The sequence below is a fragment of the Carassius auratus genome, chromosome 24 (genome assembly GCF_003368295.1).
Source record: "Carassius auratus strain Wakin chromosome 24, ASM336829v1, whole genome shotgun sequence".
Lineage (NCBI taxonomy): Eukaryota > Metazoa > Chordata > Actinopteri > Cypriniformes > Cyprinidae > Carassius > Carassius auratus.
The window spans coordinates 1,468,867-1,491,628 of record NC_039266.1 but is presented as its reverse complement, the minus strand read 5'-3'; the positions used below and the strand labels follow the sequence as shown (position 1 = coordinate 1,491,628).

The window sequence follows — 22,762 nt, the reverse complement described above, 5'->3', positions numbered from 1 at the left end:
GCCGCCGAGAGGGGCGTGGTAGGCCACCATGGCCGCCACGTAGACCTTCAAGGTGGAGTGGGTCAACCCTGCGGAGAGCCTGCAGGAACTCCAGCACTGTACCATCCGGGCAGTTAACTGGGTCGAGCTGGCGTCCAGAACGGGGCTACTAACAGCAGCCGGACTCCGTCCCGGCACACTCTCTCCAGAACTCCCGAGAGCAGAGCAATCGGGGGAAAATGTACAGATGAAGCTTCGGCCATGTCGTGTACCATGGCGTCCAGCCCCAGTGGAGCAGGATAAGTCAGAGGAAGCCAGAGGGGACAGTGCGATGTCTCTCGAGTCGCAAACAGATCCACCCAAGTCTGGCCAACATTTCCAACTCTGCTTCATCACCTCAGTGTGAAGCCGCCATTCCCCGGGCCTCAGCCCCTGCTCAACAGGATGTCTGCTCCCATATTAAGATGCCCAGGAATGTGAACTGCTCTGAGCAAGAGGAATTCGTCCTGGGCCCACACAAGGATATGGTACGCTAGTTGTATAAACGGGGTGAGTGCAGACCTCCTTGGTGGTTGATGTAAGAGACCACCGCTGTGTTGTCGGTGCGCACCAACACATGGTGACCTCTTAGGTCTGGGAGAAATTAACGAAGTGCACGAAGCACGGCCAGCATCTCCAGGCAGTTGATGTGCCATGTCAGATGGCGACCACTCCACAGACCACGGGCAGGGTGGCCACTCATGACCACACCCCAGCGGGTGAGGGACGCATCCGTCGCTAGCATCACGCGGCGACAAGGAGCTCCCAGCACCAGGCCCTGGGACAAGAACCAAGGATTCCACGTTTCCGGGCGGTAACTGAGAGAAGCACTCGCTGGAGACTGCTGCGCCCTGGAACACCGGCAGGGTTGGCAAATCGATCTCCTGAGGGCACTGAGGAGAGACGGGCACCGTGTAATGCGGTGTACACCGCTCTTCCCCAGAGGGGCCTGCCCTCCGAGGTCCTGAGCCGCAGCATCAGGACTATCATAGCTGAAGTCTCCTAAAAACGACGGTCCTCAGACCCATATCGTCTGTCAGGAAGACTAGACCAGAGCCTGCTCGGGGCAGGACCCCGTGAAGTACTCTTGGCAGGGGCTCCCACACCGCCATGTGACCTCCTAAGGGAACCAGTCTCGCGAGACTGGCCTCTGGTGCGCCTAGAGCCACTAGCTCGGTGCCTTGAAGCGGTGGACCAGCAGGGGATGACCGTACTAGCTGCTCTAGAGACCTCCGTAGAGGTAGCGAGCCTCTCAGCACCGCTACGTTTCCTGACGGTAACTGAGAGAAGCGCTCGCCGGAGATCGCTGCGCCCTGGAACAACAGCAGGGTTGGCAGAATGATCTCCTGAGGGCACTGAGAGAGACGGGCACCGTGTAATGCGGTGTACACCACTCTTCCCCAGAGGGAGCTGGCCCTCAAAACGTCCTAGGCGTCAGGACATTATGATGAAGGCTGTCCAGTGAAAACAACAGTCCGTAGAACTGCTTTCCACTAGAAGCCTTCGGCCTGGGAGCACCACTTTGACTCTAGCATCTGCGGAGTACAAAAGTGACACCCCCGGCACGTGGGGCTGGAACACTTTGGGACTGCTCCGCCCAGCAGCCCCTGACCGCCTCAACCTCCTCAGAGGAAGAGCGGTACACACGTGTTCTCACAAAAGAAATCACATCCCTAGAGCCCCTGTACATCTAACTTCACATAGTCAGATAAATATGTCATTTTATTCCTTAGAATTAAATGTAGTCAGCAACCAGACTAGTCAACACGATCTGGTGTAGAAAAACTCACATAAAAATGAAACCATGTAATACACGCGTTGCCTCGGCAGCGCTCATGTCTTTTTTTATATATATATTATTTTATGCTACTCAGTCACACAAATAACATAAATCTCCTCAGAGAAATATGGATGCTGCAGCGAGCTGTCTCAGAGGGTGAAGAAACTGCAGCGCTGGTTTCCAAGCCTCGAGAATGAGCTCTAGATCTAGTGAACACGGGTGGAGATAGGACGAGCCGTCTCCAACCCGTTCGCCAGATCCTGTGCGATTCCTGCTATTGCGGTAGCCGCCGTGCCTCAGCACCAGCGAGACTGCGACCGCAAGATCGCATGCACGGAAACACTCCTCAGAGGACGCGAGCTCAGCCTCAGTCGTGTTGCCAGATAGAGGGTTTTCACGGACGCGTCATCAATCCAGAAGTCTGCAATGATGGAGGCACTGAACATAAACAATGCTACTGAATGGACTCCCAAATTTGGCTGATTATAGCTGCTACAAAAAATGGTCGAGTTTTGGTCTGTACTAATCGGTCGCATAGGTTAAACACATTTCGAGTTCTGTCAAAAGTTAAAGAGAAGAGAGCAAAAAAGTGATTAAAGAAGGCGTTTGTGGTTGAGAGAGGTACTGTCACAGCACATGTATAAATGAAATGTTGACTATGGCTACATTCACACTGTTAGTCCAAATACGATTATCTATGCTATTGGAATCTGATCTAAAATAATGATGTCCACACTGTATGTCGCAACTGTTCAGATCTGATTTGTGTGTCCATACAGCTCTTTGGCAATACGGGAATGACGTTGCATTGATGGAGGTGTTTACATTTGCGATAGATATGTTGTTTTATTTAAACTTTACAACTTGGAAATGTGTAGGCGACGCGCTGGACTACCGTCTCTTGAGCTGCAGAACTGTAGGAGGCTGGTATATAACTTTACAGCTTTTTTTCCGCGCTGCACTGGTGTAAAAAATAATAATTGTCTGCTCGTCCGGCACTCTGCAACAACAAAGCCTTGTTTCGGCAGCGACTTTAAGCATGTTCCCTATAACATAATTATTATATAATACTATGTATTCAACAATCGCTCAGGTCCATATTTTTAGCCTGCGGGAACACATTAAGCTGCAGCAGGACCAGCTGGTGGCCAAGGTCCATCACCTGAGCAGCAGGTTGCTCAAGAGCCAGAGTCTCCTGAATGCATTCAGCTGCCCATCGAATCGCTGGAAGAGGTGGATGAGCTTTTTGTAAAAATTCATTTACACATGTGCATGTGGTTGATGAGCTGATGCTCTAATTGTAACACTCTGAACCACAAACGCCTTCTTTAATCACTTTTTTTGCTCTCTTCTCTTTAACTTTTGACAGAACTTGAAATGTGTTTAACCGATGCGACCGATTAGTACAGACCAAAACTCGTAAATTTTTTTAACAGCAATAATCAGTCAAATTTGCAAGTCCGTTCAGTTGAAATGATTACGTTCTGTGCCTCCAAAATGGTCGACTTCCGGATTAATGACACGTCATGAAAATCCTCTATAGACGTATTATAAGCGCCCAAGGTTTTTTTTTTTTTTCATTTAATAGGAAGTGAAATAATTGGGGGGTTGCAAGTTAGGGACAGCGATATCTTTATATTATTTAAATAACTCAAGACTCATTGCGGTTTATTTATTTTTAGAATTTAATTTACTTATTTATTTTTTCCTAATTGCAGCTCTGCGTGCAGCAATTACTCACTGCTAGATTAGTGTTGTATAAGCGCCACCTGCTGTCAGAGATTGAATTAGCATTTTCATCAGAATCGGAAAGAGCTTTATTGCCAAGTGTTTACACACAGAAGAAATTTCGTCAGGAGCTTCCAGTACAGAAAGTACAAACATAGTGCAGACACACATATACTTAAGTAAATAAAACTAATAATAATAAATAGTAATAATAAAATATTAATTGAGCCCATAGGATTTTTTTGTTTAGTGCACTTGCTTCATGTTGCATATATTTTTTGTTTGTTTGTTTGTTTGCTCACGGTTAGTTTGGCCAGTAACTGAGCAAAATAAACATTTAATAAATGTAAAGAAAAAAAGAAAGAATAAGAACTAAATAAATTGGCAACGAGAATGGGAATCTGCTCATTTGATTGTAAAATAAATAAAATCCTGATCAGTGCATCCTTAACTGGAATAGTGTACAGTTAGGAATGGTATAGTTAGGCCTACCTGAAAGACCTGAAAAATGGTTTATTTCAGTTTTATCTTTGAACAATTGTACCTACTTTAAAAAAAAATTAAACCGCTGGCTGAACCGGACCAGTAGAAAAATTCTTTAGCATTACGCCTTGTTAATATGATCAAAATCAGTTTCTTAGAACTTGTACACAGATCTGTAGAACACATAGGTTACATAATGATACGTTAAAAATAAAAACTTAAAATATGTGCTTGAAAAGAAAGCATGATGACCTTGAATAGCATAACTGTAAGATTGTGAGGAAGAGCTGAGCAGGTCTTGCACATGTATTTCCTGGTCTGAGAGTGACTTCCTGCTTAAACAGGAAGTAATGGATACCAAAAAAGGTAGAAACATATATGTAAAAGGAGAATGCATGTGTGTGAAAGCAAAAAAACAAAAACAAAAAAAAAATTATGTATGTGCAAGGAGAATGTATGTGTGTAAAGCAAGAATATATGTTTGTGAAAGGAGAATGTAAGTGTGTGAGAGAGAGTAGAAATGTATATGTAAGGAGAGTGTTGAGTGTGAGAGTAGAAATGTACTCTAATTTGACCATTAAATCACATTTACAAGCGCAGATCACTAGATGCCGCAGCAGCTGAATAAATGCACCAGCTTGAGGCCTGAAAAACATCCTGTAATCAGCGTCCTGAGGTTAGACGGCAAAACATCTCTAGATCTGCAGCACAAGCCTGTCATTTTATCATCTGTTTCAAATCACTGTCATTTAAAACACATTTAACAAGAAGAAAATATGAGATATGTGAACAAACGGCAAGCTTTAAGGACTTTCGGTCCATGCACATCATCGCCAAACTACGGGACAGTCTAAAACATTTATAATTAAAGCTCAGATTCACACCTGAATGATGATGCAAACTATACAAGGCAATCAGATGCTCATAGAATAGATGCACTTAGAATTAAACATTTAAGCCAAATTTGTTGTTTGAATAAAAGAATGAATAAACTTTAACATGCACACACACACACACATACACACACTTGAAAAAAACATGATTTTTAATGCAAATAAAATATAGGTCACAGCCTCCGGTGAACATTAGTGTTGTATTTTTCAACTGCTTACATATATTTTTAAAACTTTGTGATACATTTTAAAATAATTACAAGTATAATGTTTTACATTAAATTACATTTTATTTGCACTTACATGTGTTCTTTTAAAATATATTTTTTCTGCAATAAGTACACTTTATAAAAGTATACTTAAGTGCAGTTGTTTGTCACAAGGGTAAGCAGCACTCATGCACCGTCCCAGCATCAATTCTTTTGGCATCCCTCCACCTCCCCATCTCCTCCTCTATTTCTGTTACTCTCCCTCGAGGTACCGAAATGAAGTGGACGGACATGAGTTGTGAGCTCATGTGTAGTTCTGTGTTTGGTCTCTGTGTGTCAGTAGTGAGTGATAGTGTTTGATCAGCTGCAGCATCAGTTCAGTCACTGTGACTCTGACTGACACAGGTTTTTGTACCACTCACAATCACTGTGTGAACACCCAGCTACCACTGATGACGTGAGCACTCTGACAGTAATAATGTCCAGCATCTTCAGTCTGGACTCCACTGATGGTCAGAGTGAAATCAGTCCCAGATCCACTGCCACTGAATCTAGATGGAGTTTCTGACTGACGGGTGGTAACATAACGAATCAGGAGTTTAGGAGCTTCTCCAGGTTTCTGTAAGTACCAGGACACACAGGGTGTGCTGCAGCGTGTATCAGTACTGAGTTTACAGCTCATCTCTACATTTTCTCCTGGTGTGACAGGTTTCACTGGAGTCTGAGTGACTGTGATCTGAGCTTTACACCCTGAAACACACACATTTATTAGTCCATAATTATATTTTTATAAAAATAAATTTTTGACATTTAATGTCGTTTATTTGAAATATGCACTATTCACCTTGTAGTATAAAGCAGTATGAAAGAGTCCAGATGAAGATGATGATGAAGGTCATGTTGATGAAGATTGTTGTGTGTGTCAGTGATGAAGTGTTAAACTCACAGCACTATAAACACTCTCAGAGCACTGAAGCATCTGATCAATATGCAAACACACTCACATCATTTACCTGCAGACAGTCGCTCATTAACAGACACAGGCCTGAAATAAAAAACAATTACTGAACGTCTTCTATTAGCCAAACTATAGAAAACTGTATCATTCACTTTAATTCTGAAAACATCTTCAAGACCAACTTTCGTACATTAACCTTACTCTTGTGATGTCAAATCCGTGGATGTTGTGCAGGTTTTTACAGACATGAGGATCATCACACGTGTCTCTGTCAATCACTGAATCAACTGAGTTTGATTGTGAGTCACGTCACACTTGATATAAAAGTGAATTTCTTTCAATAATTGAGGTTGATGTTTTAGTAATAAGACAGATGAAGTAAATGCAGGTGATGTGTGCTGTGAGTGTGTGTTTGTTGGAGACTCAGTTGATGTGTGTTTGTTCAGTTAGTGAAGCGTTCAGGAGGTTTTTGTTCAGCTGCTCTATTAGTTTGTATCACTGTGGTGGACTTTCGGCAGCGGCACCAAACTGGATGTTGGCAGTAAGTCAATCATCATTTCATTATTAATACAACAACTGACGCAGAAACACTTTGTTACGCTGTAGAAATGATGCATGCTTGTTTATTTATTTTTATATTTATATATATTTATATTTTTAGTTCACATTGAGTGTTTAACAGTCAACATTGTAAAGATGGTTTTGATTGTCATGGCATTTTTTAGTTCATCCAGTAAACTATAATAATTTCTGTTAATTTGATATTTACTGATTATTAAATTTTAAATGCACTGAAATCAATGTTATATGATTGTCATTTTGGCACCACTTTGATTGTAGTAAGTGATAATTAAAAAGATAATTAAATAAGATGATTAAAAAATAATTAAACTTAAATTTTCTGATTAGTGTGTTGAATTTTAAGTCACATGCAGATATTTTCAAACTGGAAATGGCTTAATTGTATTTTTTGTTAACAATAATATTTGAATAATTTATTTTGAAAGTTATAATACACATCCCAGACATTTTGTTTTATTTTCTATTTTTAAAGCAGGGTTTTGTATCTGATTTTCTCATGATGTCATCAAAAATTGCAGGTCACCTCTGATCTTTGATGCTTTTAATCAAAGTAATATTATATTTGATAATGAAAATGACTCTTTAGTATATTAATATATTTCACAAAACATGCGTTGCTTTGCTGATCACACATTTTGTAAAAAAAATATTCAGATGACTGGCAGTTTAATGTTGTTAAAATGACTAATAAATCTCCCATTGTATTAATTGTTTATATATATTTTGTATGAATCTGAAAGTAGAGAAAAGCTTAGTTCTTGACTGAGGTGAGTGTTGTGTGTTTGTCAGGCGTCACTCGTCCTAAAGTGAGCGTCCTGCCGCCCTCCAGTGCAGAGATCTCCTCAAAGAAGACAGCGACACTGGTGTGTGTGGCCAGCAAGGGCTTCCCGTCAGACTGGAGCCTGAGCTGGAAGGTGGACGGGAGCAGCAGGTCTCAGGAGAGCAGCGCTGGGCTCCTGGAGAAGGACGGTCTGTACAGCTGGAGCAGCAGCCTGACTCTCTCTGAGCAGGAGTGGATGGAGAGCGTCTCAGTGAGCTGTGAGGCCACACGGAGCGGTCAGCCTGCGCTCACTGGACACGTGACGAGACAGCAGTGTTCAGAGTAGATCTGCTGCTCTTCTCACTCATGTCTCACATGGAGACTAACAGCACATGAGCGACTCCTTCATTCTCCACATCCAGCTTCAGTCGCTCGCATCTGCATCTGCTCTGCTTTGTGTGCTTCATACAAGAACATACGTGTCTGCTTTATCATTCAGTTATGATGCTATTACAATTCAGTCAATAAATAAAATACAATAGTAACTTTAAGTCTTTGTGTTCTTTTTTGTTATTTTTGTTTCAGCTCTTTTTTTGGATCAGTGTTTTTTTACTCACATTTAAATAAAAAATTGAAAAACGTAACTCAACGGACGTAAAAAAACACCTGCAGACAGATGATGAAACAACATGAACTTAGACACACTTAATAAGATTAAGTGGGTTAGATTAAGTGTAAAACTGAATAAATTCTTTATATATTTTATTTAATATCCATTAAAAGTCAAACTCATAGTTTCACTGTTTGATCGGTTCATCTGAACTGAAACACTTTCACTTCTGCTCATGCACTGATGAGACAGTTATGAAGTTTGAGTGATAGTTTATAAGACTTACACAACTTTTTGACTGCAAGATTCATGCCAATTCATTTTGGAATATGAATCTATAATTAGAAAGAAGAAATAAATTATGCAATTTACAAATGAGTGAGTGGAAAGAAGAAGAGATAAACCATAAAATAAAAAAAAATAAAAAAAACAGGCAATATGGTGTGTAAAACGCAAGTCTCGGAATAAAACTTCTAGTTTATTGAGCTGTTGTAAAAAATCTATATCACATTTGTATATGGTAATTTTGGCAAAAAAAAGGCACTCTTCCTTGTTAAATTGATTAAATATATGAAGTGGTACAAATATGTTAAATTCAATTCAATTAAAGTTTATTTGTCTAGTGCTCTTTACTATACAATCATTGCAAAGAAAATTAAGTTTCTACAATATTTAGTAGTAGCTTATAAGTGGTGATCAGTTTATGTGCAAATGAAAATTGAAATAAAAATGTATACAAGACATAGTGAACCAGACGATGAACATTATTATCAGCAATTATAATTTGATTGAATAGTAAATAGCAATATTTGTTAGTTCTGTTGTTGATCCAGGGTCAGCATCATCTCTTCTCAGGTGTTCTGGATCCAGACTGGAGCTTCAGAGAAACAAATAGAGACATCATTAGCGTAGCTGCTGTTCCAACAAAGTTAAATTAATTAGTTTAACCCAAGCTAAAGAATAAGAATGCGATGGATTGTAACGTGGTAGAAGACAAGTTGCTGTCTAATATAACACCCAGATTTTTGACTGTAGAGGAATAAATACTGTAGTACATCCGTCTAGTTGCTAATTGTAGTCTACTAGATTCTGTGTACGGTTTTTGCGTCCAATAATTAATATCTCTGTCTTATCCGAATTTAATAGGAGAAAACTATTGGTCATCCAATCTTTTACATTTTTAACAGGACAGATCTGAGTCTAATAGAGCTGATGTGAGTCCTAACTCAGTTGTGAGCTCATGTGTAGTTCTGTGTTTGGTCTCTGTGTGTCAGTAGTGAGTGATAGTGTTTGATCAGCTGCAGCATCAGTTCAGTCACTGTGACTCTGACTGACACAGGTTTTTGTACGACTCACAATCACTGTGTGAACACATAACCACTGTGATAACTCTGACAGTAATAATGTCCAGCATCTTCAGTCTGGACTCCACTGATGCTCAGAGTGAAATCAGTCCCAGATCCACTGCCACTGAATCTAGATGGAGTTCCTGACTGGATGGTGCTTGTCCAATAAATCAGGAGTTTAGGAGCTTCTCCAGGTTTCTGTAAGTACCAGGACACACAGGGTGGGCTGCAGCCTGTAGCAGGAGTACTGAGTTTACAGCTCATCACAACATTTTCTCCTGGTGTGACAGGTTTCACTGGAGTCTGAGTGACTGTGATCTGAGCTTTACACCCTGAAACACACACATTTATTAGTCCATAAAAATATATTACTTGGCATATAATTCAATTATTTATTATTATTTAAAATATACACTATTCACCTTGTAGTATAAAGCAGTATGAAAGAGTCCAGATGAAGATGATGATGAAGGTCATGTTGATGAAGATTGTTGTGTGTGTCAGTGATGAAGTGTTAAACTCACAGCACTATAAACACTCTCAGAGCACTGAAGCATCTGATCAATATGCAAACACACTCACATCATTTACCTGCAGACAGCAGATTCATCATTTACTGTTTATTATCTTTGCTAATACAGATTTTCACGCTGAGATCATTTAATACCTGTGTTACAGATTTGATGTCATCCATGATAGGTCTAGTATGATACTGTATAACAGGTCAAAGGTCATTCAGAGGAGTCACCTTCTAAATCTTGGTCATCACAAAGCTTTAAATAACAGGTGTTTTGTAAATATGATGATTTTTGGGACTGATTATAAAACAAATGATTTGATTTTAGCCTTAATGTAATAACAAGAATTTATTATTAAAGATGAAGATTTTGTGCTGTTTTTTATAATAATTGCTGAGTGCTGTTGAGAAGAGCTGCTGTTGAGTCTGATATCAGTGTGTGAGTCTCTTCTCTCTTTCTCTGCTGGAGTTTGTGTTTATTTGAGTGTGACGGAGGTTTTTGTACGACGCTTTCACTAGAATGAAGCACTGTGGTACACTTTTGGTGGAGGAACTAAACTGACCATCAGAAGTAAGTCTTTCTTAAATTATTTCATATAAATATATAGTGTGTGTTTGTTAGAAAAAGGTTTAAGTTTATTTAAGAACATTTGGCAACAATACTTATAATTTTATTGTAAATGTTCATTCTGTTTTATTGATTGATTGATTGCACCTATGAATGTATTTAATTATTACATTTTCTCTGCTATATTATGTACAAGTCATATTTGGTGATATTCAATATTTTCCCATTTCAAGCCATAGTTTATATTTGTACTTAATATTTTACATTAGTAATTTCACATTTTTGTATGCTAACAGTTTGATATATTTTAAATAATGGCATTTTTTTATGAATTCTCAGTTATTTCTTAAAATATTTTAATTTGTGCATGACACAAAAGCTGAATGATATAGGCAGAATATATTTATTTTTATGAGTCAAAATGAAATTTAGCTGATAAGCATGTTAAAATGCATTAGTTAAACTATACATTTACATATAATTATCTTAATGAGAAAATGTCCCGAATGTTGATTATTTTCAAAATAGTTCAATTTGTTTCTTAAATCTTAAAACAGTACCACAAAAAATTATCAATTTGCACTTGGTCAGAGATGTTTTATAAAATCTTTTTTAAAAATGACTTAATTCAGTAAAAAAATAGCATAAATTTGACAGTATATCATGTTTTCTTAAGAGAACTGATTTATATTTATACAGTATGTTGTGCTTGATATTATTTGTTGACTATAAATTATAGTAAATAAAAATAGCAGCTGTGATTGTCAGATTTATTCTTTCATTTTCAAAAACTGCATTCAATATTTTACTGTAAAATAACATGAAATGTCCTGTTTGATTTACTACAGTTTTTCACTGTATATAGTGAAATATAAAACTGTATAGAACTTACTGTTAACCAATTAACAGTTTTTCCCATAACATTTTATTATTTTGCCATTAAAATTATGACCGTTTTTGTAGTGTACATTTCTTAACAGAACATTTAATTGTTAAAAGCTGATGGAGAATATTTTCAAACTTCATTCAGGATATTTGTGTTATATGAAGGAGAGCAGTGATGTGGAGTTACAGTAAAGATGAACTGATTGTGATTTTGTGTGTGTGTGTGTTGCAGCTGGTCCCGCAGTGAAGCCCTCCGTGTCTCTGCTGCCTCCCTCTTCTCTGCAGATCTCTGGAGACTCAGCCGCACTGCTCTGTCTGCTCAGCTCTTACTCTCCACAGGGGGCGCAGGTGAGCTGGACGCTGGACGGGTCAGAGGTCACCGAGGGGGTTCAGACCAGCGCAGAGAGCGAGCGGGACGGACGCTACAGCCGCAGCAGCGTCCTGAGCCTCAGCAAAGCACGCTGGGAAGCCGGCGAGCGCTTCGTCTGCAGAGTAACACATGACGGAGCTGATCACGAGACCTCGTTCCTCAAGAGCTCCGAGTGCTGATGTTTCTCCAGTGAAGAGCAGCAGGATTCACAGCCGTCTCCTGATTTACAGCTCAATACTCAAGCAGTCTTTCAATGTGCTGCCATTGCTGTTCATTCAATAAAGCTTCTGAACGCCTTCCATTTGTGTTCGACTGCATCATTGATCAGTGTGTCCTTCCTTCACTAAAGTTTCAGCTGCTGTTGATGGATTGTAATAGTTGAGAACAGCTGTGTTTAGCAGTAAATGTGAACTGAAGCTCTTGGGGTTTGAACATGGTCTCTGGAGACGGAGCTGCTCTATTCTGAGACCATCAGAATCACTAAAGCTGTCAATGCAAATCTGATTTCAGCTCAAACTCACAGTTTCACTGTTTGATCAGTTCAACGCTCTGAACTGAAACACTTTCACTTCTGCTCATGCACTGATGAGACACTTATGAAGTTTGAGTGATAGTATCATGAGGCAGTTTATCAGTATGATTGTAAGTATAACCTAAAAACATAAAAAAAAAAACCTGTAACAGAGAAACATTTGTGTGTTTTTGGATTGATTTCATATAAATTCTTCACAAAACCAAATCATAACTGAGTCAAACCCGTCTGTCCCAGGACAGATCTGAGTCTAATAGAGCTGATGTGAGTCCTAACTCAGTTGTGAGCTCATGTGTAGTTCTGTGTTTGGTCTCTGTGTGTCAGTAGTGAGTGATAGTGTTTGATCAGCTGCAGCATCAGTTCAGTCACTGTGACTCTGACTGACACAGGTTTTTGTACCACTCACAATCACTGTGTGAACACACTACCACTGTGATAACTCTGACAGTAATAATGTCCAGCATCTTCAGTCTGGACTCCACTGATGGTCAGAGTGAAATCAGTCCCAGATCCACTGCCACTGAATCTAGATGGAGTTCCTGACTGGAGATGGTATACATAATAAATCAGGAGTTTAGGAGCTTCTCCAGGTTTCTGTAAGTACCAGGACACACAGGTGTCTGGGGTGCAGGGTGTAGGAGTACTGAGTTTACAGCTCATCACAACATTTTCTCCTGGTGTGACAGGTTTCAGTGAAGGAGTCTGAGTCACTGTAATTTGAGCTTTACACCCTGAAACACACACATTTATTAGTCCATAAAAATATATTATTTGACATATATTATACAATTATTTAAATAATATTATTTGAAATATACTCTATTCACCTTGTAGCATAAAGCAGTATGAAAGAGTCCAGATGAAGATGATGAAGGTCATGTTGATGAAGATTGTTGTGTGTGTCAGTGATGAAGTGTTAAACTCACAGCACTATAAACACTCTCAGAGCACTGAAGCATCTGATCAATATGCAAACACACTCACATCATTTACCTGCAGACAGTCGCTCAGTCTCAGTCAAAGGCCTGAAATACAAACCAATTCCTGGAGTGAGAACATCTAGTAAAAAATCAGTTGATCTTCTATTAGCCAAACTATAAAAACTGTATCATTCACTTTAATTCTGAAAACATCTTCAAGACCAACTTTAGTACATTAACCTTACTCTTGTGATGTCAAATCCGTGGATGTTGTGCAGGTTTTTACAGACATGAGGATCGTCACACGTGTCTCTGTCAATCACTGAATCAACTGAGTTTGATTGTGAGTCACGTCACACTTGATATAAAAGTGAATTTCTTTCAATAATTGAGGTTGATGTTTTAGTAATAAGACAGATGAAGTAAATGCAGGTGATGTGTGCTGTGAGTGTGTGTTTGTTGGAGACTCAGTTGATGTGTGTTTGTTCAGTTAGTGAAGCGTTCAGGAGGTTTTTGTTCAGCTGCTCTATTAGTTTGTATCACTGTGGTGGACTTTCGGCAGCGGCACCAAACTGGATGTTGGCAGTAAGTCAATCATCATTTCATATTATTAATACAACAACTGACTCAGAAACACTTTGTTACGCTATAGAAAAGATGCATGCTTGTTTATGTATTTTTATATTTAAATATTTTTATTTTTAGTTCACACTGAATGTTTAACAGTTAACATTGTAAAGATGGTTTTGATTGTTTTCATCCAGTGAACTATAATCATTTCTGTTATTTCAACTTAATATAATGACTTTTCAGAGCTTCAGCTCTTTTTTCTTCATTGATAATTAAATTCTAAATGTTAAAAAGGTGCACTGAAATAAAATTTACATTAGTTTGTCATTATGACATCATTTTCATTTTACCTGACAATTTCTGACAGTAATTAAACTTATATTTTCAGATAAGTGTGTTGATTTTTAAGTAAAGCCTGCAGATATTTTAAATCTGGAAATAATTTTTGCTTTATTGTATTTTTAATATTTGTTTGATTAAGAATTTACAGTAGACATACCAGATAAAAGGTTTATTACTTTTTTTAAACAAAATTTTGTACCCAATTTTCTCATGCTGCCATCAAAAATGTATAATTTTAATCAAAGTGACCCTCATTGAAGTTGTGTCTCTGTGAAGAAATGTGTCTTCAAATCAATATTTTTCATCAAACTTTCATTGCTTTGCTGATCACAAGTTTTGTAAAAATGTATTCAGTTGACTGGCAGTTAAATGTTGCTAAAATGAGTAATAAAACTATCACTGTATTAATTGTTAATATATATTTCATGAATCTGAAAGGATAGAAATTCTTTGTGTTGTTGACTGAGGTGAGTGTTGTGTGTTTGTCAGCCGTCACTCGTCCTAAAGTGAGCGTCCTGCCGCCCTCCAGTGCAGAGATCTCCTCAAAGAAGACAGCGACACTGGTGTGTGTGGCCAGCAAGGGCTTCCCGTCAGACTGGAGCCTGAGCTGGAAGGTGGACGGGAGCAGCAGGTCTCAGGAGAGCAGCGCTGGGCTCCTGGAGAAGGACGGTCTGTACAGCTGGAGCAGCAGCCTGACTCTCTCTGAGCAGGAGTGGATGGAGAGCGTCTCAGTGAGCTGTGAGGCCACACGGAGCGGTCAGCCTGCGCTCACTGGACACGTGACGAGACAGCAGTGTTCAGAGTAGATCTGCTGCTCTTCTCACTCATGTCTCACATGGAGACTAACAGCACATGAGCGACTCCTTCATTCTCCACATCCAGCTTCAGTCGCTCGCATCTGCATCTGCTCTGCTTTGTGTGCTTCATACAAGAACATATGTGTCTGCTTTATCATTCAGTTATGATTCTATTACAATGTGCTCAATGAAAATAAAATACAATTGTGACTTTATGCCTTTGTGTTCTTTTTGTTTTTCATTTTTGTTTTGGGTGTTTCCTTGGTTTAGGGCTTTATCTCACATATAAAAAAAATGGAAACTTAACTCAATGAAGCATGAAAAAACACCTGCAGATAGACGATGAAACAACATGAACTTCACAAATATTAGACACATTTAATAAGATTAAGTGAGTTAGATTAACATTTAGCAAGTGCAAAAACTGATATATATATATGTTTGTTTGTTTTTTTTTTGTTTTTTTTTTGTTTTTTTTAATCCGTGAAAATTCAAACTTCAAACTCACAGTTTCACTGTTTGATCGGTTAAACGCTCTGAACTGGATCATTTTCACTTCTGCTCATGCACTGATGAGACAGTTTTAGAGTTTGAGAGATAGTTTTATAAGATTTACACAACTTATGAATTAACTGTTTAGGGAAAGATCAGATGGAAGATAATAAATAAACTATTCAGGAGCTGCATCTTTATGTCCTGCTGATTATTTTTATATAATTAGAAAGAAGAAAGAAATGATGCATCATAAAAATACGCCATGGATTGAAAAATTAGTGAGTGGAAAGTAGTATAGATATACCATAAAATATATATATATATTTAAATTATCAAAATACATTTAATAATCTTAAAAAGAATGATGGAGCTCAACATTGTGTTTCTTCTCTGTAGAGTGAGTGATAGTGTTTGATCAGCTGCATCATCAGTTCAGTCACTGTGACTCTGACTGACACAGGTTTTTGTACCACTCACAATCACTGTGTGAACACTGGACCACTGTGTCGACTCATACAGTAATAATGTCCAGCATCTTCAGTCTGGACTCCACTGATGCTCAGAGTGAAATCAGTTCCACCTCGTGCTCCATTCCCACTGAATCGACTGAAACTGTTACCATAGCGATCGTTTACTCCAGTAATCATGAGTTTAGGAGTTTCTCCAGTCTTCTGCTGATACCAGTATAAGCCCCATCCATATATACCAGGATCAGTTTTACACTCTATAGTGACGTCTTGTCCTTCAGAAACAGTCAGAACTTTAGGCTGAGTCACAGTGATTCCTCTGGATGCTGCTGACAACAACATTATAAGTGTTTCATCAAATTAAATCAACATTAAAGAGTCAAAAATGATTATCTTTCTCTTCTGTTACCTGGAAGAAAAGCTGCCAGAATCCAGATGAAGCTGCTGAAGAGATTCATTGTGTTTGCTGGTTGTGTACCGTGGTAAACAGCAGTGTGTTATAAAGTGTGTGAGTCTGAACGCTATAAACACTCGGAGCGATGAAGCTTGTGCTGATGCAAAGTGACTCTCGCTGTGGAAAAACCCTCCTTCAGTGAGTCGAGTTGACTAAATATTCATTTCTTCATAAGACTCTTATCATCGACACATTATACAGAGAAACACAAACACACAAAAGCTCATGAGAATCACTGTTTTTATGATGTTGAGTTTGTTTAACACTCATTAGTTTTATAAGCTGTAAAACTGTTAATCAACATTTCAAATCTGAAGATTCAGTAACCGTGCAGTGGTTTGACATGTTGATAGCATGATCTGCTCGTTTAAATGTATTTGGTGAAATTTAACACTCAGAAATTAAAATTCCCACATGGAGATGAAAACATGACATGTTTTACTTTTTACTAATGATTCTTGAGAAAGTGTCATTATTCTTTCTCAATTTGTCACTGGATCAGAGAAATCACTTTCACGCAAGGATTTTTGATGATGCTGCTGGTTTTTGGTGGTGGACATTACTACATTTAATTGTATCTATGTACACTACCGGTCAAAAGTTTGGGATTCAGGGACACTTTTTTACTGTATATACCGGACTATAAGTCGCACCTAAGTATAAGTCGCATTTAATTAGAAACAAGAACCAAGAGAAGCATAGAGAAGCACTGAGCAGCATAGAGCGCCCTCTCGCGGCTGGAGACTGTAATGTTTTCTCTTGGTTCATTTCTTTTGGTTTACCGTATTTTCCGGACTATAAGTCGCACTTTTTTTCATAGTTTGGCTGGTCCTGCGACTTATAGTCAGGTGCGACTTATTTATCAAAATTAATTTGACATGAACCAAGAGAAATTAACTAAGAGAAATGAACCAATAGAAAACATTACCGTCTCCAGCCGCGAGAGGGCGCTCTATGCTGCTCAGTTCTCCTGTAGTCTACACTGAAGACATAGAGCGCCCTCTCGCGGCTGGAGAAGAAAAAAACACATTAATCTTGCAAAATGTTATTACAAAATAAAATAATGTTTTTTACTTCAATATACTTTAAAATATAATTTATTTCTGTGAAACATTAAATTTCCATCAGCCATTACTCCAGTATAAAGTGTCTCATGATCCTTCAGAAATCATTCTAATATGCTGATTTATTATTAGAATTATCAATGTTGGCAACAGTTGTGCAGCCAAATATTTTTTGGAAACTGCGATACTTTTTTCAGGAATCTTTGATGAATAAAAAGTAAAAATAAATAAATAAATAAAAACAGAACAGAATTTATTCAAAATATAAATATTTTCTGACATTATAAATATTTGCTATCACTTCTTAACAATTTAACACATCCTTGCTGAATAAATGTTTTAATTTCTTTCAAAAAAGAAAGAATAAAATTGTACTGACCCCAAACTTTTGAACAGAATAGTGTATATTGTTAGAAAAGTTTTCTATTTTGAATAAATTTGGCTCTTTTTAACTGTTTACTCATCAAAGAATCCTGAAAAAAGTATCACAGGTTTCAAAAGATATTAAGCAGCACAACAGTTTCCAGCACTGATAATAAATCAGCATATAATAATAATTTCTGAAGGATCATGTGACACTGAAGACTGGAGTAATGATGCTAAACATTCAGCTTTGCATCACAGGAATAAAATAGATTGTAATGTATATTAAAATTATATATATATATAATCCAATTTTTTTTTTTTCTTTATGCTGGACTCAGTTCTGAGCTCATGTGTAGTTCTGTGTTTGGTCTCTGTGTGTCAGTAGTGAGTGATAGTGTTTGATCAGCTGCAGCATCAGTTCAGTCACTGTGACTCTGACTGACACAGGTTTTTGTATGACTCACAATCACTGTGTGAACACATTAACACTGTGATAACTCTGACAGTAATAATGTCCAGCATCTTCAGTCTGGACTCCACTGATGCTCAGAGTGAAATCAGTCCCAGATCCACTGCCACTGAATCTAGATGGAGTTCCTGACTGACGGGTGTTAACATAACGAATCAGGAGTTTAGGAGCTTCTCCAGATTTCTGTAAGTACCAGAACACACAGGGGTTTGGGCTGCAGGGTGCAGGAGTACTGAGTTTACAGCTCATCACAACATTTTCTCCTGGTGTGACAGGTTTCACTGGAGTCTGAGTGACTGTGATCTGAGCTTTACACCCTGAAACACAAATCATTTATTAGTCCATAATTATATTTTTATAAAAATAACTTTTTGACATTTAATGTTGTTTATTTGAAATATCCACTATTCACCTTGTAGTATAAAGCAGTATGAAAGAGTCCAGATGAAGATGATGATGAAGGTCATGTTGATGAAGATTGTTGTGTGTGTCAGTGATGAAGTGTTAAACTCACAGCACTATAAACACTCTCAGAGCACTGAAGCATCTGATCAATATGCAAACACACTCACATCATTTACCTGCAGACAGTCGCTCATTAACAGACACAAATCCTTTTCATAATATCATATCTTCTAATAGCAAATCTGATATAAATTGTATCAGACCATTCACTACTGAATAAATCGATTAGACTGACTATATGGTCCTGACTCTCTCCTGAGACTGTGAGAATATTTTTGACTGTAGTTTGATAGAAACATGATTAATGTTAATTCATTAATTTGATGTCAAATCCGTGGATGTTGTGCAGGTTTTTACAGACATGAGGATCATCACACGTGTCTCTGTCAATCACTGAATCAACTGAGTTTGATTGTGAGTCACGTCACACTTGATATAAAAGTGAATTTCTTTCAATAATTGAGGTTGATGTTTTAGTAATAAGACAGATGAAGTAAATGCAGGTGATGTGTGCTGTGAGTGTGTGTTTGTTGGAGACTCAGTTGATGTGTGTTTGTTCAGTTAGTGAAGCGTTCAGGAGGTTTTTGTTCAGCTGCTCTATTAGTTTGTATCACTGTGGTGGACTTTCGGCAGCGGCACCAAACTGGATGTTGGCAGTAAGTCAATCATCATTTCATATTATTAATACAACAACTGACTCAGAAACACTTTGTTACGCTATAGAAAGTATAACATTTTTTGTTTATATATATCTCTTAATTTTATTTTTTTGTTCACATTGAATGTTTGGCAATCAACCTCAACATAAATTCTCAGATCAGAGTGTTGATTTTTAAGTAAAATCTGCAGATATTTCAAAACTGTGAACAATAGTTGCTTAATTGTATCTTTTAAATATTTGATAAGTTAATAATTTTTAGTAGACATGTGATACAAAAGTTATATTTTCTGTACTTTAAAAAAACATTTGTACCCAATCTTCTCATGCTGTCATCAAAAACTGTAATGAACTCCTGCAGTTATTATATTTACTTAAATATTTCAGCAAAAATTATGTTTTTTTAATAATTTCTTAGTCAATACTTGTTCAAACAATCACTTTAGCTAACTTTTTACTATCTTCTGCTTATTTTGAGAAATAAAAGTATTCATTTTTGTTCAATAAATATACTATCATTAAAATGTAACATTTTAAAATACAGAAACAACATAATATAATATATGATATTTATCATCTGAATCTAACCATGTCATGTCAACAAATGGAAAAGTCAGCCTTCTATTAATTATCATGTTAATTATTGTGTCTTTAGCCCCAACAGCAGGGGATCTTTAGACCAAAAATACTATACTTTTACATATACTTTTATTATTTAAAAAATGTTGCTTTAATTATCTCAAACCAAACTTTATCTAAAAATAGTCAAGAAGACCTTCGTCAATATATGATTCATGTGCTACTTGAAGTACAACTTTTGAAAAAAAGCGATTGTGTCAAGGATCAGCCAATATACATGTGCATCTTAACCCTCTCAGGCTCATATTAAGTTTTAGTAACAAGTTTTTAGTACTCCAGATACATAAAAATATGTGGTTTAGAGTGGTTTAGAGGAAAAATAATATCAAAGACAGATTTTACCCCACTATCCCGTATTTCACCAAACTTTCATTGCTGTTAACTTGCTTTATAAAATTCATTCCAGTAACTTAAAATGGTCAGGAAAAGCAATCATTTTATTTCTCTTTCATATATTTTTTTAAACTTTTTGAAAGGATGGAAAAGCTGTTGTTGACTGAGGTGAGTGTTGTGTGTTTGTCAGGCGTCACTCGTCCTAAAGTGAGCGTCCTGCCGCCCTCCAGTGCAGAGATCTCCTCAAAGAAGACAGCGACACTGGTGTGTGTGGCCAGCAAGGGCTTCCGTCAGACTGGAGCCTGAGCTGGAAGGTGGACGGGAGCAGCAGGTCTCAGGAGAGCAGCGCTGGGCTCCTGGAGAAGGACGGTCTGTACAGCTGGAGCAGCAGCCTGACTCTCTCTGAGCAGGAGTGGATGGAGAGCGTCCTCAGTGAGCTGTGAGGCCACACGGAGCGGTCAGCCTGCGCTCACTGGACACGTGACGAGACAGCAGTGTTCAGAGTAGATCTGCTGCTCTTCTCACTCATGTCTCACATGGAGACTAACAGCACATGAGCGACTCCTTCATTCTCCACATCCAGCTTCAGTCGCTCGCATCTGCATCTGCTCTGCTTTGTGTGCTTCATACAAGAACATATGTGTCTGCTTTATCATTCAGTTATGATGCTATTACAATTGACTCAAAAAAAATAAAATACAATTGTAACTTTAAGTCTTTGTGTTCTTTTTTGTTATTTTTGTTTTGGGTGTTTCTTTGGATCAGAGCTTTAACTCACATTTAAAATTATTTTTTGAAAAACTCAATAGACCATGAAAAGACACCTGCAAATACTTGATGAAACAACATGAACTTCACAAATATTAGACACATTTAGTAAGATTAAGCGAGTTAGATTAACATTTAGCAAGTGTAAAACTGAATAAATGCTTTAGATATAAATATATTTTTTATATCCATGAAAATAAAAAGCTCAGAAACACAGTTTCACTGTTTGATCGGTTCAACGCTCTGAACTGGATCATTTTCACTTCTGCTCATGGACTGATGAGACAGTTTTAGAGTTTGAGAGATAGTTTTATAAGATTTACACAACTTATGAATTAACTGTTTAGGGATGGAGACTTTTGACTAGAAGATGATGAATATAGTATTCAGCAGAAACATATTTATGTCCCTGCTGATTCTTTTTTGGAATATTAATCTATAATAAAATACATCATGATTGAAAACTTACATCAATGGAAATACTTCATTGAAAAATTAGTGAGTGGAAAGTATTAGAGAGAAACCATTAAATATATTTTACTAAATTAATTTAATAATCCTAAAAAAAAAAATAATGATGGACCTCAACAAAATGAATATCAAGATCATATGTGTGTTCTTCACTGTTGAGTGTGTGTTATAAAGTGTGTGAGTCTGAACACTCGGAGCGCTGAAGCTTGTGCTGATGCAGAGTGACTCTCTCTCTTGTGGAAAACCCCTCCTTCAGTCGGTCCATTTCTTCATACGACTCTCATCATCAACTCATTAATACAGAGAAAAACACAAATGCACAAAGTCTCACTGAGCATCTGAGAATCACTGGATTGCAGTTTTTTTTTCTGTGTGTTTAACATTATTATGAGCTTTTTTATCAGACTGTTGTTATGTTCCCCTCAGTGTCTAGGGGTCAGAAGGGGAAGTAACAAAAATAAGAAAAATCTCCCTTGCTATACAAAATACAGTAGAAAACAGAAAAAGGCACTCTCCTCCTACAGGCATCCCTCGTAACACACAGACTATTATTTAAAATCACTTGAGACAAAAAGAGCCACAATAGCTTTTGCTCAATCACAACCTGGAACAACATCCATTAACAGTCATGAAGAAACTAAATTAGCCACTGCTAAACACAACTCTTATCCCTGCATGAAAAGCTAGCACAACAGTCTGGAGCAAGGAGAAGTGTGTCCCAGGCAGAGTATGAACTGCCCCAATATGCTCTTGGTGCTTCAGGCACACTCTCACAAATGAGCTACAGGGGGTTATTATTAGCCCCGAGGAGAAGCAGAGTAAGAGAAAAGGAAAAGGAGAAAGTTTCCCTGTCGAAACTTGTACATCGAAATTTGTTTTTAGAGCATTTTAAATCACTATCACAATTTCAGACTCTTCCACCAAAAGTTCTGAAGCAGGGCAACGGTAGCGCGTCTGACTCCAGGTCACAAGGTTGTGTGCCCAAATCACATTGGGGTCAAAACTTTCATCTTTACTCTCTAAGCTCATTAAGTCCTACAGTTATTAGCATATTATATTCTGAGTATGATTATAAAACACATGTCGGCAGTAGGCCTAGATAATCATAAGAACAATAATTACACTATTCTATAAAAAATACTGTAACATTCTCAGACAAGGGCGAGGCATTTTAATGAACAAGGGTGTTTATTTGGGCTGTTGTCGGCCACAACCCACGCCGTACACACACCGACTTACAAGAGA

At 37.9% G+C, this 22,762-nt stretch overlaps 2 long non-coding RNA genes and 7 gene segments (V, D, J or C); 4 read left to right on the top strand and 5 right to left on the bottom strand.

The window, feature by feature from the left end:
* Window positions 1–5,209: 5,209 nt before the first annotated feature.
* On the bottom strand, window positions 5,210–6,097 carry LOC113041964 (Ig kappa chain V-III region VH-like). The segment is given in 2 exon segments: window positions 5,210–5,861; window positions 5,956–6,097. Coding segments are annotated over 2 exon segments (381 nt in total).
* Window positions 6,098–6,460: 363 nt separating this feature from the next.
* LOC113041791 (Ig lambda chain C region-like) lies at window positions 6,461–7,859 on the top strand. The segment is given in 3 exon segments: window positions 6,461–6,469; window positions 6,559–6,610; window positions 7,441–7,859. Coding segments are annotated over 3 exon segments (378 nt in total).
* Window positions 7,860–9,379: 1,520 nt separating this feature from the next.
* LOC113041965 (immunoglobulin kappa variable 1-8-like) lies at window positions 9,380–9,931 on the bottom strand. The segment is given in 2 exon segments: window positions 9,380–9,699; window positions 9,790–9,931. Coding segments are annotated over 2 exon segments (375 nt in total).
* Window positions 9,932–10,240: 309 nt separating this feature from the next.
* LOC113041971 (uncharacterized) lies at window positions 10,241–11,781 on the top strand. Its single transcript, XR_003275497.1, has 3 exons — window positions 10,241–10,323; window positions 10,404–10,455; window positions 11,570–11,781. It is a non-coding gene; the product is annotated as an uncharacterized LOC113041971 (long non-coding RNA).
* An 866-nt stretch (window positions 11,782–12,647) lies between these two features.
* Window positions 12,648–13,131, bottom strand: LOC113041967 (immunoglobulin kappa variable 1D-8-like). The segment is given in 2 exon segments: window positions 12,648–12,970; window positions 13,067–13,131. Coding segments are annotated over 2 exon segments (375 nt in total).
* A 1,284-nt stretch (window positions 13,132–14,415) lies between these two features.
* LOC113041790 (Ig lambda chain C region-like) lies at window positions 14,416–14,877 on the top strand. The segment is given in 2 exon segments: window positions 14,416–14,455; window positions 14,561–14,877. Coding segments are annotated over 2 exon segments (357 nt in total).
* Window positions 14,878–15,842: 965 nt separating this feature from the next.
* Window positions 15,843–16,369, bottom strand: LOC113041789 (Ig kappa chain V-III region VH-like). The segment is given in 2 exon segments: window positions 15,843–16,159; window positions 16,240–16,369. Coding segments are annotated over 2 exon segments (366 nt in total).
* Window positions 16,370–18,180: 1,811 nt separating this feature from the next.
* LOC113041788 (immunoglobulin kappa variable 4-1-like) lies at window positions 18,181–18,744 on the bottom strand. The segment is given in 2 exon segments: window positions 18,181–18,500; window positions 18,596–18,744. Coding segments are annotated over 2 exon segments (375 nt in total).
* Window positions 18,745–18,896: 152 nt separating this feature from the next.
* LOC113041968 (uncharacterized) lies at window positions 18,897–20,707 on the top strand. 3 transcript variants are annotated; one of them, XR_003275494.1, is made up of 4 exons: window positions 18,897–18,911; window positions 18,998–19,062; window positions 19,210–19,304; window positions 20,469–20,707. It is a non-coding gene; the product is annotated as an uncharacterized LOC113041968 (long non-coding RNA). The 3 variants fall into 3 exon arrangements; XR_003275492.1 differs by having other exon boundaries at window positions 18,998–19,304; XR_003275493.1 differs by lacking the exon at window positions 18,897–18,911 and having other exon boundaries at window positions 18,988–19,062.
* Window positions 20,708–22,762: the final 2,055 nt, after the last annotated feature.